Source organism: Cricetulus griseus, chromosome 7, assembly GCF_003668045.3.
Source record: "Cricetulus griseus strain 17A/GY chromosome 7, alternate assembly CriGri-PICRH-1.0, whole genome shotgun sequence".
NCBI lineage: Eukaryota > Metazoa > Chordata > Mammalia > Rodentia > Cricetidae > Cricetulus > Cricetulus griseus.
Window position 1 is genome coordinate 82,594,098 of NC_048600.1, and position 12,848 is coordinate 82,606,945.

The 12,848-nt window shown below is 41.0% G+C and overlaps 1 protein-coding gene across 2 annotated transcripts in view; it reads left to right on the top strand.

Moving 5' to 3' along the window:
• Nucleotides 1-12,848, top strand: part of Myh10 (myosin heavy chain 10) — a 127,863-nt gene that overhangs the window by 15,742 nt on the left and 99,273 nt on the right. For both annotated transcript variants that reach the window (XM_027427091.2, XM_027427092.2), the window contains exon 3: nucleotides 11,949-12,105. In XM_027427091.2, coding sequence (XP_027282892.1) covers nucleotides 11,949-12,105 — 157 coding nt within the window. The remainder of the gene's footprint in view (nucleotides 1-11,948; nucleotides 12,106-12,848) is intronic.

Here is a 12,848-nt window from a genome sequence, read left to right on the forward strand (position 1 = left end):
ATGCCTGAGGGATGTTTGTAAAGCATCAAGAAGTCACCCAGTGTCCTAGTGCCAGCCACTCCAGATCCCTGATACCTCTGCCATCTGAGGGGTGTTCTTACCTGTCTGTGGGAAACAGGCTCATGACAAGCTTCCTGACAACTGTGCCCGACACAGGGATTCAGGCAGTTCATGAAAACTGGCTGGGAGGGACCCTGGGGAGTAAATTCCCTGGCCTCCATTCTCAATCCCTTTGTAATGCTTGCCATTGGCAAAACTCAGTTTAAAACTAGAGAAGGGAACATGCTTTTCAGGGGGTCATCTTGAATTTCACCCGGGATTGAATTTTGTGGGTGGTCTGGTAGGGACAATATATATATATATATATATATATATATATATATATATATATATTTACAGCCCCACATGGTTATCTGATTAATAAAGTACTAATCACTGAAACATAGTTTCTTCTCCACTGTATGAAGTGCCCTTTGTCATGTCAGGTGCTCATAAATGTCCTTGGCTCCCTCTTCATTAGTATAGCCTTACAATTTGTCTTATTCAGTGTAGCAACTCCCCTCCCCTCCTTGAGACATGGTCTCATTATGTAGCCCTGGCTGGCCTGGACCTCACTCCTGCCTCTGCCTGGGTGTGCTGGGATTAAAGAATCCACCACCATGCCCAGTGGTCCTCTCATTTTAGATTATAGCAATTGTTTATAGTTGGAAGGTCCTTCTCATTTCAATATAATTTTAGTGTCACTTGTCATTTTTTACAAACCTGCTGCATCAAACCGTTATAATTTTAATTGTAATTTTTACAAACCAATTTAGGGAAGAAATTAAATATGTACAAAAATAACCTTAATTCGGGCTGGGCGTTGGTGGCGCACGCCTTTAATCCCAGCACTTGGGAGGCAGAGGCAGGCAGATCTCTGTGAGTTTGAGACCAGCCTGGTCTACAAGAGTGAGTTCCAGGACAGGCTCCAAAGCCATAGAGAAACCCTGTCTCAAAACAAAACAAACAAAAAAACCAAAACAAAACAAAAAACCTTAATTCCTATAAACCCATTTATTTTTAATTTTTTTCTATTTATAATTTTCTTTATAAAAGCATTGTTCATTTTTTTAAAAAAAATCTTTTATTATTTTTTATCTTAACGTGTATGAGTGTTTTGCTAGCATGTCTATCGTTGCACCATGTGCCTGGTGCCCAATGAGGCCAGAAGAGGACATCAGACCCCCTTGTAACTATTTACAGATGGTTGTGAGTGGCCACGTGAATGCATGCAGAACAAAACCAGGTGCTGGTTGTCTTAACTTCCGAGCCATCTCTCCAGCTCCTATGCCTGGATTTGTTAAATTTATTTTTTGAATATTTGGATTTATTTTTCTAGTACTATTTAAATAGTATCTTAGCTTGGGTTTCTGTTGTTGTGATAAAATATCATGACCAAAGCAACGTGGGGAGGAAAGGGTTTATTTGGCTTTTGCAGTCCATCCTGAAGGGAAGTCAGGGCAGGAACTTAAAGGCAGGAGCTGATGCAGAGGCCACGAAGGAACCCTGCTTACTGGCTTCCTTAGGGCTTGCTCAGCTGGCTTTCTTATACAACCAGGACCACCTGCTTGGGGTGGCCTCACCAACAGTGGGCTGGGCCCTCCCACATCAATCATTGATCAATAAAATGCCCACAGACTTGCCTACAGAAGTCTGATGGAAGAATCTTCTCCATTGAGCTTCCTCTTCCTGATAACTCTATCTTGTGTCAAACTGACAAGAATCCAGCCAAAATAGTGCTCTAATTTTACCATTTTGATACATTTACCTTTTTGATAATGTGAATATATGCTCATAATTACTGCCATTGTATAGAAATACTCTGTTCTATGATTAATTTTTATATACTGACTTTGTATTCAATGGCCTTGCTGAGTTTACTCATTATTTATGGTAGTTCCCTGAAGATTCTTGTGCATTTTCTATGAAAACATTCATTATCTGTAAATGATAATTTTGTTTTTTCTTTCCAATTCCCACACATTTCTTCTGCCTGCTTTATTATACTATCTAGGACCCCTGGTGTAATATTTTTGAACAGAAGTGATAGGAGACGCTTTTTAAGAGTATCATTTCAAATCTCAGGGGAAGCTTTCAAAATTAAGAATGACATTTGTAGCTGGGTGTGGTGGGGCATACCTTTAATCTCAGCACTGACTCAGGCAGACATCTGAGTTTTACTTCAGCCAGGTACACAGTGAGACTCTGTCTCAAAACAAAATACTCTTTGTCAACCTAAGGAAAATTACTTTCTATTCTTAGTTTCTACCCAAAATAGTTGATTTTTTAAAAATCTTGAGTTTTAACTTAGCAAATAATTTTCTATTGTCAATGAGATAACAGTATGAACTTTTTTGTTATTTGTTTATATTTCAGAATGTTAAATAACCTTGCCAGGACCAAGGTTCTTACGTCCTCTCTCCGCTCTTTTCTCTCCCTTCTCTCTCCTAGCTAATATTTATGCCATGTGCATATATCTTCCTGAGTGATGGTAACTCAGTTTTCCTCTTCTGTAATATGTATGTGGACTTTTCTGTACCACTAGCCAGTTCTAAATATTCAGAGACTTATTACTAATTATAAATGCTGATAGCTTAGGCTGCTCTCCAGCCAGCTCTTACAACTTAAATTAACCCATTTCTATTCATCTATGTGCTGCTTCAAGGCTCACTTGCATCATCTATGAACTTGTTGTTTCTTCCCTGTCTGGCTAAGAGATTCTGGAGACTCCACCCTTCTTCCTCCCAGCATTCTCTCTGCCCCTAAAATCCTGCCTAGCCAGTGGCAGTCAGCTTTCTACTAACCAATTTGAGTAATACATTTTCACAGTGAACAAAAGGATTATTCCACAGGGATAATATTATTGTCACATTTTGCTGTTAAGATTGTACTGCCATTAGGAATGTGGCTCCATGGGAGAGTGCTTGTGTAGCTCCTGCAAGGAGGGTTCCAGGTCCGTCCTCAGCACACCAGAACCTATGCTAGTTTTATGAGATGAACTGAGGCTGCTGCATCTTTTTGTATAAGAGTTCAAATAGGACTTGTCTTAGGGTTTTCATTGCTGTGAAGAGACACCATGACTGTGGCAATTCTTATAAGGAAAACATTTAATTACAGTTTTTGAGGTTCAGTCCGTTGTCATCACGGCGGGGAGCATGGTAGTGTCCAGTGCAGGCAGATGTAATGCTGGAGCTGAGAGTGCTCCATCTTTCAGGCCACAGGAAGTTGACCGGTTGTCACAGAGTGAAGAAACCCACCTCACAGTGACACACTTTCTCCAACAAGGCCACACCTTCTAATAGTGCCACTCCCTTTGGGGGTCGTTTTCTTTCGTATCACCTCAGAACTCAGCTCATTTAAAAATGGTGATGGAGTTTTCCTTAGGGATAGGTTGGTTTGTTTGTTTGTTTTCTGTGATAGATCTGGAACTTCCCAGACTTCTGCTTTGTTTCAGTTGATAATTATATTTCTCTAGAAGTTTATCCAGTTCATGGACACTTAAATTTATTGGTGTGAATGCTTGATAATTCCTTTCCTGTGGAGAGCTTTGAACTTTTAATGATTTCGCTCTTCTCTCCCGTCTCTTTCTGTTTTTCTCCCATATTGGGGCTAGACTAAGGAGCACAGAGTCATCATGCACACTAGGCGGGCATTCTACCACTGAGCTGTATTCCTGGCCCTTCATTCTTGATATTAGTAATTTTTTCTATTTTTTAAAATGACTCTCACCATAGGTTCAAACCAAGATATGTGATTTGTTGTAGTCCTTTCTATTAATTCTTCCTACCTATGTGTCTACCTCCTTATCTACTTGTCACACAATCGTTTTTACTTTCTGTGGATTAGTTTGTTCATTCTGTAGATTCTGCAATAAATACCGCATTGACTTATTTTTTAGTAGTCATTTTCTAATATATGCTTTGAAAGCTCTGCATGTCATTGTATTGCTTTGGCAGTATTCTGTAAGTTTTATTATGTTGATTCCATTAAGAATAATGAGAATGTTTTCTTTGATTCCATGGGCTATTTAGAAATGAATTACTTAATTTTCAAACACAGAGGGTTTCAGGCTTACTTTGTTATTTCAACATAAACCCCCATGATTAGACAGTGTGTCCTGAAAGAGCTGAGTCCTTTGATAACTCCATAGTGTGTATCGTATGTATGGTCACTTGGGTAGGAGAAGGTGAGCTTAAAAGTCATATGTCCTCTGAAGTTATTGGGCCTAGCAGTGTATGTATACAGTGCCTTTTGATCTTATGTTATAGGTCCTTCAACTCTCTGTCTGTCTGTCTGTCTGTCTGTCTGTCTGTCTGTCTGTCTGTCTGTCTCTCTCTCTGTGTGTGTGTGTGTGTGTGTGTGTGTGTGTGTGTGTGTGTGTGTGTATTCGTGTGTGTATGCGTATGGAGGTCAGCCGTTTCCACCCCAGCAGTGCCGGGTTACAGTGCACTCACACCTACTTACTTCGAATGATTCATTGTTTTCCAATCTTTCAGCATCTATTTGTCCTTTGACTGAAGATATGTCTCCTATAAACTATTTGTAGTTGTTATTTTTGTTCCAGGTCTGACAATATTCTGTCTGGTTCTTTTGAGACATGGTCTTACAATGAATTGGGAATTGATAAACAGATTTTAATAAGGAGAATGAGAAATTGAAGTAATCTGGGCAGGCTGCAGTAGGCTGCTTATCAACAGTCTGACACTATTTCATTTATATACCTGGGATACAATGACTAATGTGTACTATTTAATCTACCATCTAACTTGTTCTCTCTCTCTCTCTCTCTCTCTCTCTCTCTCTCTCTCTCTCTCTCTCTCTGTGTGTGTGTGTGTGTGTGTGTGTGTGTGTGTGTGTGTGTGTGTGTGTGTGTACACATGTGTGGAGGTTTGAAGGCAGCTTGGCAATAATTTGGTCTCCACCACAGTATGGAACCCAGGGACAAACTCAGTCTTGTTGGCAGTTACCTTTACATGTAGAGCCATCTTGCTGGCCCTTCATCTTGTTATTTGAGATAGATTGTCACTGGCAACGGGGACTCACAGATTAAGCTGGAATGGTTGGCCAGCAAGCTCCAGGGATCCTTCGGTCTTTCACCTACCCAGTACTAGAATTATAAGCGTGCTTTTTGGCTTTTTTTATGTGACTGTTGGGGCTTGAACTCAGGTCCTCATGCTTGTATGGAAGCATTCTATTGTGTTCCTTTCTTTTATACTACCCTCCACCCTCTGCTTTCCTCCCCTGTATGCCTCCCTAAAGGGTGTTCATTGTTATAGTTTTATTTTTCACATCTCATAGCGGGGGCACAGATTTCTTTGTGTGTGTGTGTGTGTGTGTGTGTGTGTGTGTGTGTGTGTGTGTGTGTGTGTTTTCTGCCTGCATGTGTGAATATGTACCCATTGTGTGCCTGGTGCCCATGGAGACCAGAAGAAGGCATTGGATCCCTTGGAATTAGATTTACAGATGGTTGTGAGCCACCCTGTCGGTGTTGGGAACTAAACCCAGCCAGTGGTCTAGACTGCTGAGCCATTTCTCCAGCTACTTCTTTTTAGTTTTCTTTTTAGTGGTTATGCATTCTTACTTGTATTCTTGGCCCACTAAAGAATGATGTGACACATGATCTTAGCCAAAGGACTGAGAAATGATTTACACGAAGTAGAATTCTTACTGAGTTATAGGTAATGAAGGAGCCTGAGGGCACTTTAGTAGTTGTATTCTTCCCTCTCAACTTATGTTATTGTTGGTTATTTTAATTTTTATATTTTAAAATCTACAAAACACTTAATACTTTCTAGCAGTCAATAATTATTAGTTTTATCTGTTTATTCTTTCTGTTGATTTTCATTCCTTAAAATACTTCTTTGTTGTTGTTTTGTTTTTTATTAAGTTTTTTGAGGTAGTTTCCCCATGTAGCATAGATTTGAATTTGTAAATTACAGATGTGTGCTATTGTATCTGGCTCAACTTACACCTTTCTTTTAGAAAAGGTAGGTGTGTGTGTGTGTGTGTGTGTGTGTGTGTGGTCTGTAAAGATAGCTCAGTGGTTAAGAGGGATTGTTGCTCTGTTGTGAGTGCTGGAGTTTCTATCCCAGTCCACAAATGCCTCTAACTCCAACTCCAAGGTATCTGATGCCCTGTTCTGGTCTATGTGGACACCTTCACACATACGCACATAAGAGACACACATGTGACAATGAAATGTCTGTTTTTAAAGAGGGAGAAAAGAAGAAGATAGTCTAGTAGGTAAAGTGATTGGATTCCCAACACCCATGCACACCTATAATCCTAGCAGTGGGAGGGAGGAATCAGGAGAACCCTGGGATTTCTAGATAGCCAGCCTCGCCAATCCATGGATTCCAGCTCCAGGGAGAGATCCTGTTTCAAAAACTAAGGTGGAACAGCTGGAGAGATGGCTCAGCAGTTAAGAGCACTTACTACTATTGCAGAGGATCTAAGTTCAGTTCTCAGCACCTACATTGGGCAGCTCACAGCTGCCTGTCATTCCAGCTCCAAGGAGATCTGACCCCTGACCTCTGGCCTCTGAGGGCACCCACACTGACACACATGTACACACATACACAAAATTTTGAAGTAAGATAAATTACCTAATTAAAAAATAAGGATCTCTATGAATGAGTATGAGGCCAGCCTAATCCACATAGTGAATTCTAGGCCAGCCAGAGCGTCATAGTGAGGCCCTGTCTCAAGAAACCAACAGCAAAAAAACACTAAGAAAGACATGATGTCAACCTCCAGCTTACACACACACAGACACACACAGACACACAGACACACAGACACACACACACACACACACACAGAGAGAGAGAGAGAGAGAGAGAGAGAGAGAGAGAGAGAGAGAGAGAGAGAGAAGTCTTTCATTTGTCTGAAAGTGTCTGTTTCCTGTTTGTTTGAGAGTTTGAGACAGGGTCTTGTCCTGTAGCCCAGGCTGGATCAAACTTTCAGCAGTCTTCCTCCTCCAACTGGGATTTCACACCTGGTTCTATTTTAGGTTTTCTTCACTTTTTCTGCATTTAAGATGCTGAGCTGGTGGGCAGTATGCAGACACCACAGATGGTGTGGCACTGTGTTTTGCCTTCCATCTTTCTTGGAATTTAGCTTAGGGACTGGAGAGATGGTCCAGTGATAAAGAACATTTGCTGCTCTTACAGAGGACCAAGATTCTGTCTCAGCACCCACATGACATGCCTCACAGCCTCCTGGAACTTTCCAGGGTGTCTGATGCTCTCTTGTGGCCTCTGGGCTCTCACATGCCTTTGGTGCAAGATGAGCAGGTGAACATGTGCACACACATTTGAATTTCAGCTTATAGTTTAGAAACTTTTGGATTTTTTTGTCTAGATACAGTCCTTGTAGATGGTATAGGTGAATTGTCATTGCCTTCTCCCAACCCCGCCCCCAACCGCTCTTCTAAGAGCTACAGTTAGGGTGTTTCCCTGGTCGACCCCCTGATCCTGATGAGAGAGAGACTGCTGTGTTTCTGCTTCCTGGCATTAGCCCCCCCACCCTCTGCACCTGCTTCTATTTCCTCCTCCTCTAGTCCTTTGATCCTCTGAAACAATGCATACACAAAGCTCCACTTTCTTAAACACAGCCTGACACTTAAAAGACTTAAAAGACATTTTTGCTAGTGGCCTACAGGGAGGATGGCATTCCAGGTGGCAATATAAACATACCTACAAAATTGAGAATTTTTGTGTGTGCTCATATTTTTTATGTCTCTCTTAGGTAAGATGTGCAATCGTGTTGTTACATAGACTTTTCCCTCCGGCCATCTCAGTTCTTCAGGTTTTTCCTGTGGCTCTGGCAATTCAGTATGGCCAACTGCTCACTAAGCATCCTGCTTGACTCGTCTGTCGTCCCACAGACTCAACACATTGAAAAGGGAATATGGTATCTTCCCCACAAAACTCGTTATTTTCCCCTTGTCTCAGCTAACCTTCCAGTCTCTCTCTCAAGCTTAAAACCTGCATTTCTTCCTGACTTGGGCCTTCAGCTCTCTTCCCTGTGGATTCCTTCCTCAGTATGTCTGGGAAGCCTGTATCCAGTCTCTCGTGACTTGTCTCTCTCTGGGCTGCTGCTCTTTCTCTCATCTAGGCTGTGCTGTTGTTACAGGACTGTCCCGCAGCCTCCTCTTTCTCCCGGTTTCCTTCCTCCTGCTCCTTTGATCGTATTCCAGATGGCTGCCAGATTTGTGCTTGGTCTAAAGTGCTTCTTTCCTCCAGTCGCTCTTCGCTCCTGAGCTCCGGCACCTCATCACCTATGGAGGACAGAGTCTAAATTGTTCAGTGTAATTCTAGGCTTTTCTCACATTCCATTGTACAAACTGTTTTCAGCTATGCAGGTCTTCTCAGCCCGTCTCTGTAGGAGTCTTACACCTTCCACTGTTTTAATAGGACTTCCTTATCCCTCCTTTGGACCTCACAGCCTCTAAGGGAAGAACAACAACATCAAAGACCATGTGGGGCTGTCTGTTATGTCTGTTTCATAGCTCTAGACAGGATGCCATGGCTCTTGGTGCCTGGTCTCTGCTAGGTGTTCTGGCCAAAGCTCTCTCCATTGGCAATACATCTGCTTACCATTCTCTTCTCTGTTTTGCTGCCTCATGGTGTGACTGGCTTGTTTAGTTTGAGCCTGCTGTTTCCACACTTAGAATGTGTGCTTCTCGAAGGTGCTTAATATCTATGTACACATTCAAATACTTAATAAAGTTTATTTGAACTTACAGACCCATGTGTCTGTCGAAGGCAGAAGAAATACTGTGTTAACTCAATAATTAGTTTATGTGGAAAAAACAATATTTGAGCTAATTTCCAGGTACGCAGGGTTAGTGAGTTAATAAGATTTCTGTTTAACCATTTGTTACATTTGTCTTAGTCAAGCATGAGACACTAATGATTACTTAATGTTTTCTGTCTGATGACTTAATTCATATTTGTGAGACTTACTCATCTTTGTCCTTAGAAAACTGCCTAACACATGTTGGACTTGGTTCTGATTAAATGCGTCCTTGTTACGATTTGTTACTGTGCCATCCATACTTTGGAATATCACTCTTAATTTGTGCGTTTTAACTTCAAGGTTTTTTTGTTTGTTTGTTTGTTTGCTTGTTTCCCATTACCCCTTAAAAACATGAAGTCTAGATGCTATAGTGTCCTGATAGGCTATGACCTAAATTTTAAATGAAAAAAAAAATGATATGTTTCAAAACTTGTTGATGTGTGGCTATGACTTATATCGCTATATATAATGTAAATGCATTAACAACTGAGATTGCCTTCCTTTGTTTCATCCTTAATAAAATATTTAAAAAATTAAGTCTGTTTTGTCTCGGACACATTAAAAACAATGACATTTCCATGCATGCATACTTTGTGTACTTAGGTCAAATATATCTGTCTCAAACATTTATTATATTTATAATCAATTTCCCCCAGCTTTTTGGAATACATGGTTTATAAGTAACCCCATAGTGTGATAGCTATGTTGTTCCTGTAAAGCCTGTTTTTATTATTTTTTATTGTCTTTTGCATTCTGAGACTGATTAGGTATTGAGAGACTTGCATGGGAAAGTGCAAGAAGGTGGTCTGTGGCCAGGTCCCAGTTAAGGTTACCTGTATATATGCAAACAAGGTTTAGGGTGTGAGGACTTGAGCAATAGTGAGGGAGGCCTTGGATCCAGCCAGCTGCAGGCAAGCAAGGGGCAGGTTCCCATCTCATCAGGTCAGATGCAGGGTATCAGCCACCTCCTGGCAGGCGCCATCTCTGTCAAGCCTGCAGTAGTGAGTGCCTCAAAGAAAGCAGTGAAGAGCAGTGACAGAGATGGTTCTGGTCACTCGAACTGTTTTGGCAAGCTCTGCTCTTGTTTTAGCATTAATAACTGCAGCATTCAAGCTAGAGTGGTCTCAAAAGGGCTTTCTGCAGCAATTGCCAAAGGTTTCAGCCCTTATGGACACAGCTGTTCATTACAGTCCCCCTCAGTCATCCCAGGGGAGCTGGCCACACAGCTCCAGCCAACAGGCCTGTTTCCAGACATTCCCCATCTTCTTTGTATTTTATTGGAGTGTTTGGCTACATGTTGTATGTGTGTGCACCATGTGCATGCCTGGTGCTGGGGAGGTCAGAAGAGGGTGTTGGGTCCCTGGAACTGGAGTTACAGATGGTTGTGAGCTGTTATGTGGGTGCTGGGAACTGAAAGTTTCTTTCTCCAAGAGCAGCAAGTGCTCTTAACCACTTAGTCACCTCTCTAGCACTCTATAGTATCTCCCCAGTGGTTATTTGGTCTAGCCAAATGAAGTAGCCTTAATGCAGCTGGATATCCATTTCAAATGCCACAGTCTCACCTCAGAGGCCTGGCAGGCACATCTGGAAGCTGACCTCCCTATCTTTGTCTTTCTAATCGTGAGTTTTATAGAATAATCTTAGAAGTCAGTATGTGAAAAAATTAAAAACCAAGTCTTAAGTGTTCAGCAAGTCATTTCTTCGTTTTTTGAAATGTATATTGTTTTTTTCTAAATGTTTTATTATTATGTGTGAATATTTTGTCTTTTTGTATATATGTACACCACATGGGCCTGGTGCCCATAGAGAGGGCATCAGATCCTCTGGGACTAGAGTTACAGATGGTTGTGAGCCACCTGGTTCCTCTGCAAGAGCAAGCAGCCAGTGCTCTTAGCTGCTGAGCCATCTCTCAAATGTAGTGTCATTTCTGAGTGATAGCCACCCTGTTGGTCAGAAATGTTTCCTGGAGTCTTCTAAACCTTCATAAAACTTCACAAAAGTTGTTGAAGAGTATTTGGATTATGGTGACAATGCATACCGTATTAGAAACAAAAAAAATGTAATGCTTATTATCTCATTTTAAAGTAATAAACCCATAAAAAGTTAACATCAGGCCAGGTGTGGTGGTATACATCTTTAATCCCAGCACTTGGGAGGCAGAGGCAGGTGGGTCTCTGATTTGAAGGCAGCCTGGTTTACAGAGTGAGTTCCAGGACAGCCAGGACTGTTACACAGAGAAGTCCCGTCTCAACCTGCCACCCCTGAAAAAGTTAACATCAGTTATTTGTTTTGTAAGTCTAATGTCTTAACAAAAGTGTCTGCTTCTGTATCCAATTTGTTGTGAGGTTACTTGAAGGAAATCCTGCTTTATGCAGATGTTTGAGAAAAAGGAGTATGGGAGGGGGGAGTGAAGTGGTTTAGAGCACTTGTTGCTCTTCCAGAGAACTTGGGTTTGATTCCAAGCATCCATCTGATTGCTCACAACCATCAACTCTAGTTCCAAGAGATCCATTTCATTTTCTAACCTCTGAGGGCACCAGGCACAAACATGGGGCATATGTAAATTGTAGGCAAAACACTCATACACATAAACTTAAATAAATCTACAAAGAATTTTTAAAAACCAAGTAATATTTCATCACTTTTCAGATAAATTAGGAATATTCTTCCTTGGTCTTATACCAAAGCTTAGCAATTGGTATTTTCTTCAAGAAAGTAACTTGGGATCTACTCTATATTAACAAGCTTTTCTGAACTTGTGTTTGCATAAGAGAGTACATGTGGAAAGAAAAGGCTAATGATATGGCTTTGAACTCTGATAAAGTCATGAACCGTTTCATATGCATTTTACAGGTGAGGATAAGTTACAGAGTTGACCCCAGAATAGTACCCCAGATAAGTGATGTCTTAAAACTCCCCAGAGTTTGTAGGAAATTGTCCTGGTGAGATGACTTGATTTGTGGGGTAGATGACTTACTGGAATAACACAGATCTCTTGTTTAAATTGCCGTGTTGTTTCTGGCTTATGGTTGGATCTGACTGGTAATCATAGATTTTGTTTGTTTTCACTTTTATGTTTCTTAACTCTGTGTTCATTTTTATTCTAGACTTACTCTGGACTCTTCTGTGTAGTCATAAATCCTTACAAGAACCTCCCTATTTACTCTGAGAATATTATTGAAATGTATAGAGGGAAGAAACGTCATGAGATGCCACCACACATCTATGCCATCTCAGAGTCTGCTTACAGATGCATGCTTCAAGGTAAACGGAAACACTTGGAACTTGTTAGACAATGCTTTCTGATGTCTTAGACTGATCTACAAAGTTTTAATTTTAAAACTAAAAACATGGGCTAGCTATTGTACTACTGAGGAGACAGAGGCAGAGGCAGGTGCATCTCTGAGTTCGTGGCCAGCCTGGTCCACATAGCAAACTCCAGGCCAGCCGGGGCTACACAGTGAGACCTTGTCTCAATCAAATCAGTTAATCAATAAATGAAATGTTTATTGTTGAAAACTTATTAATATTTAAGATTAAAATAGATGAGGCTATTTACCATAGGAAGCTAGAATACAGTTGCTGCTTCATAGCAATACTTCATGTGCTTTTTAATATTAAGAAGCATCATTTTTAATATATGTTTGATCTCTACCACAAACTAATACAAGTACTATTCCATTGTATTAGCCTTAAAACCAGTAGGAAAGGGCTGGGGAGGGTGTGGTATAGTAGTAGAACATTTGTTTGGCATAGTTCAATTCATGGTTTAATCCCTAAGTTCAATCCATCCCCAGCACTGAAAAATAATATGAAATAAAAACCAGCTGAACCTGTAGTGCAGGCCTGTGACTCCAGCTACTTAGGAATAACATAAATTCAAGACCTGCCTGAGTACAGAATGTGTTCAAGACCAGCCTGGGTAATTTAGTGAGATGCTGTTTCAGAATAAAAATATGGGTTGCGGGGTGTAACTCGGGGATCGATAGCCTGCTTGCCTAGCATGT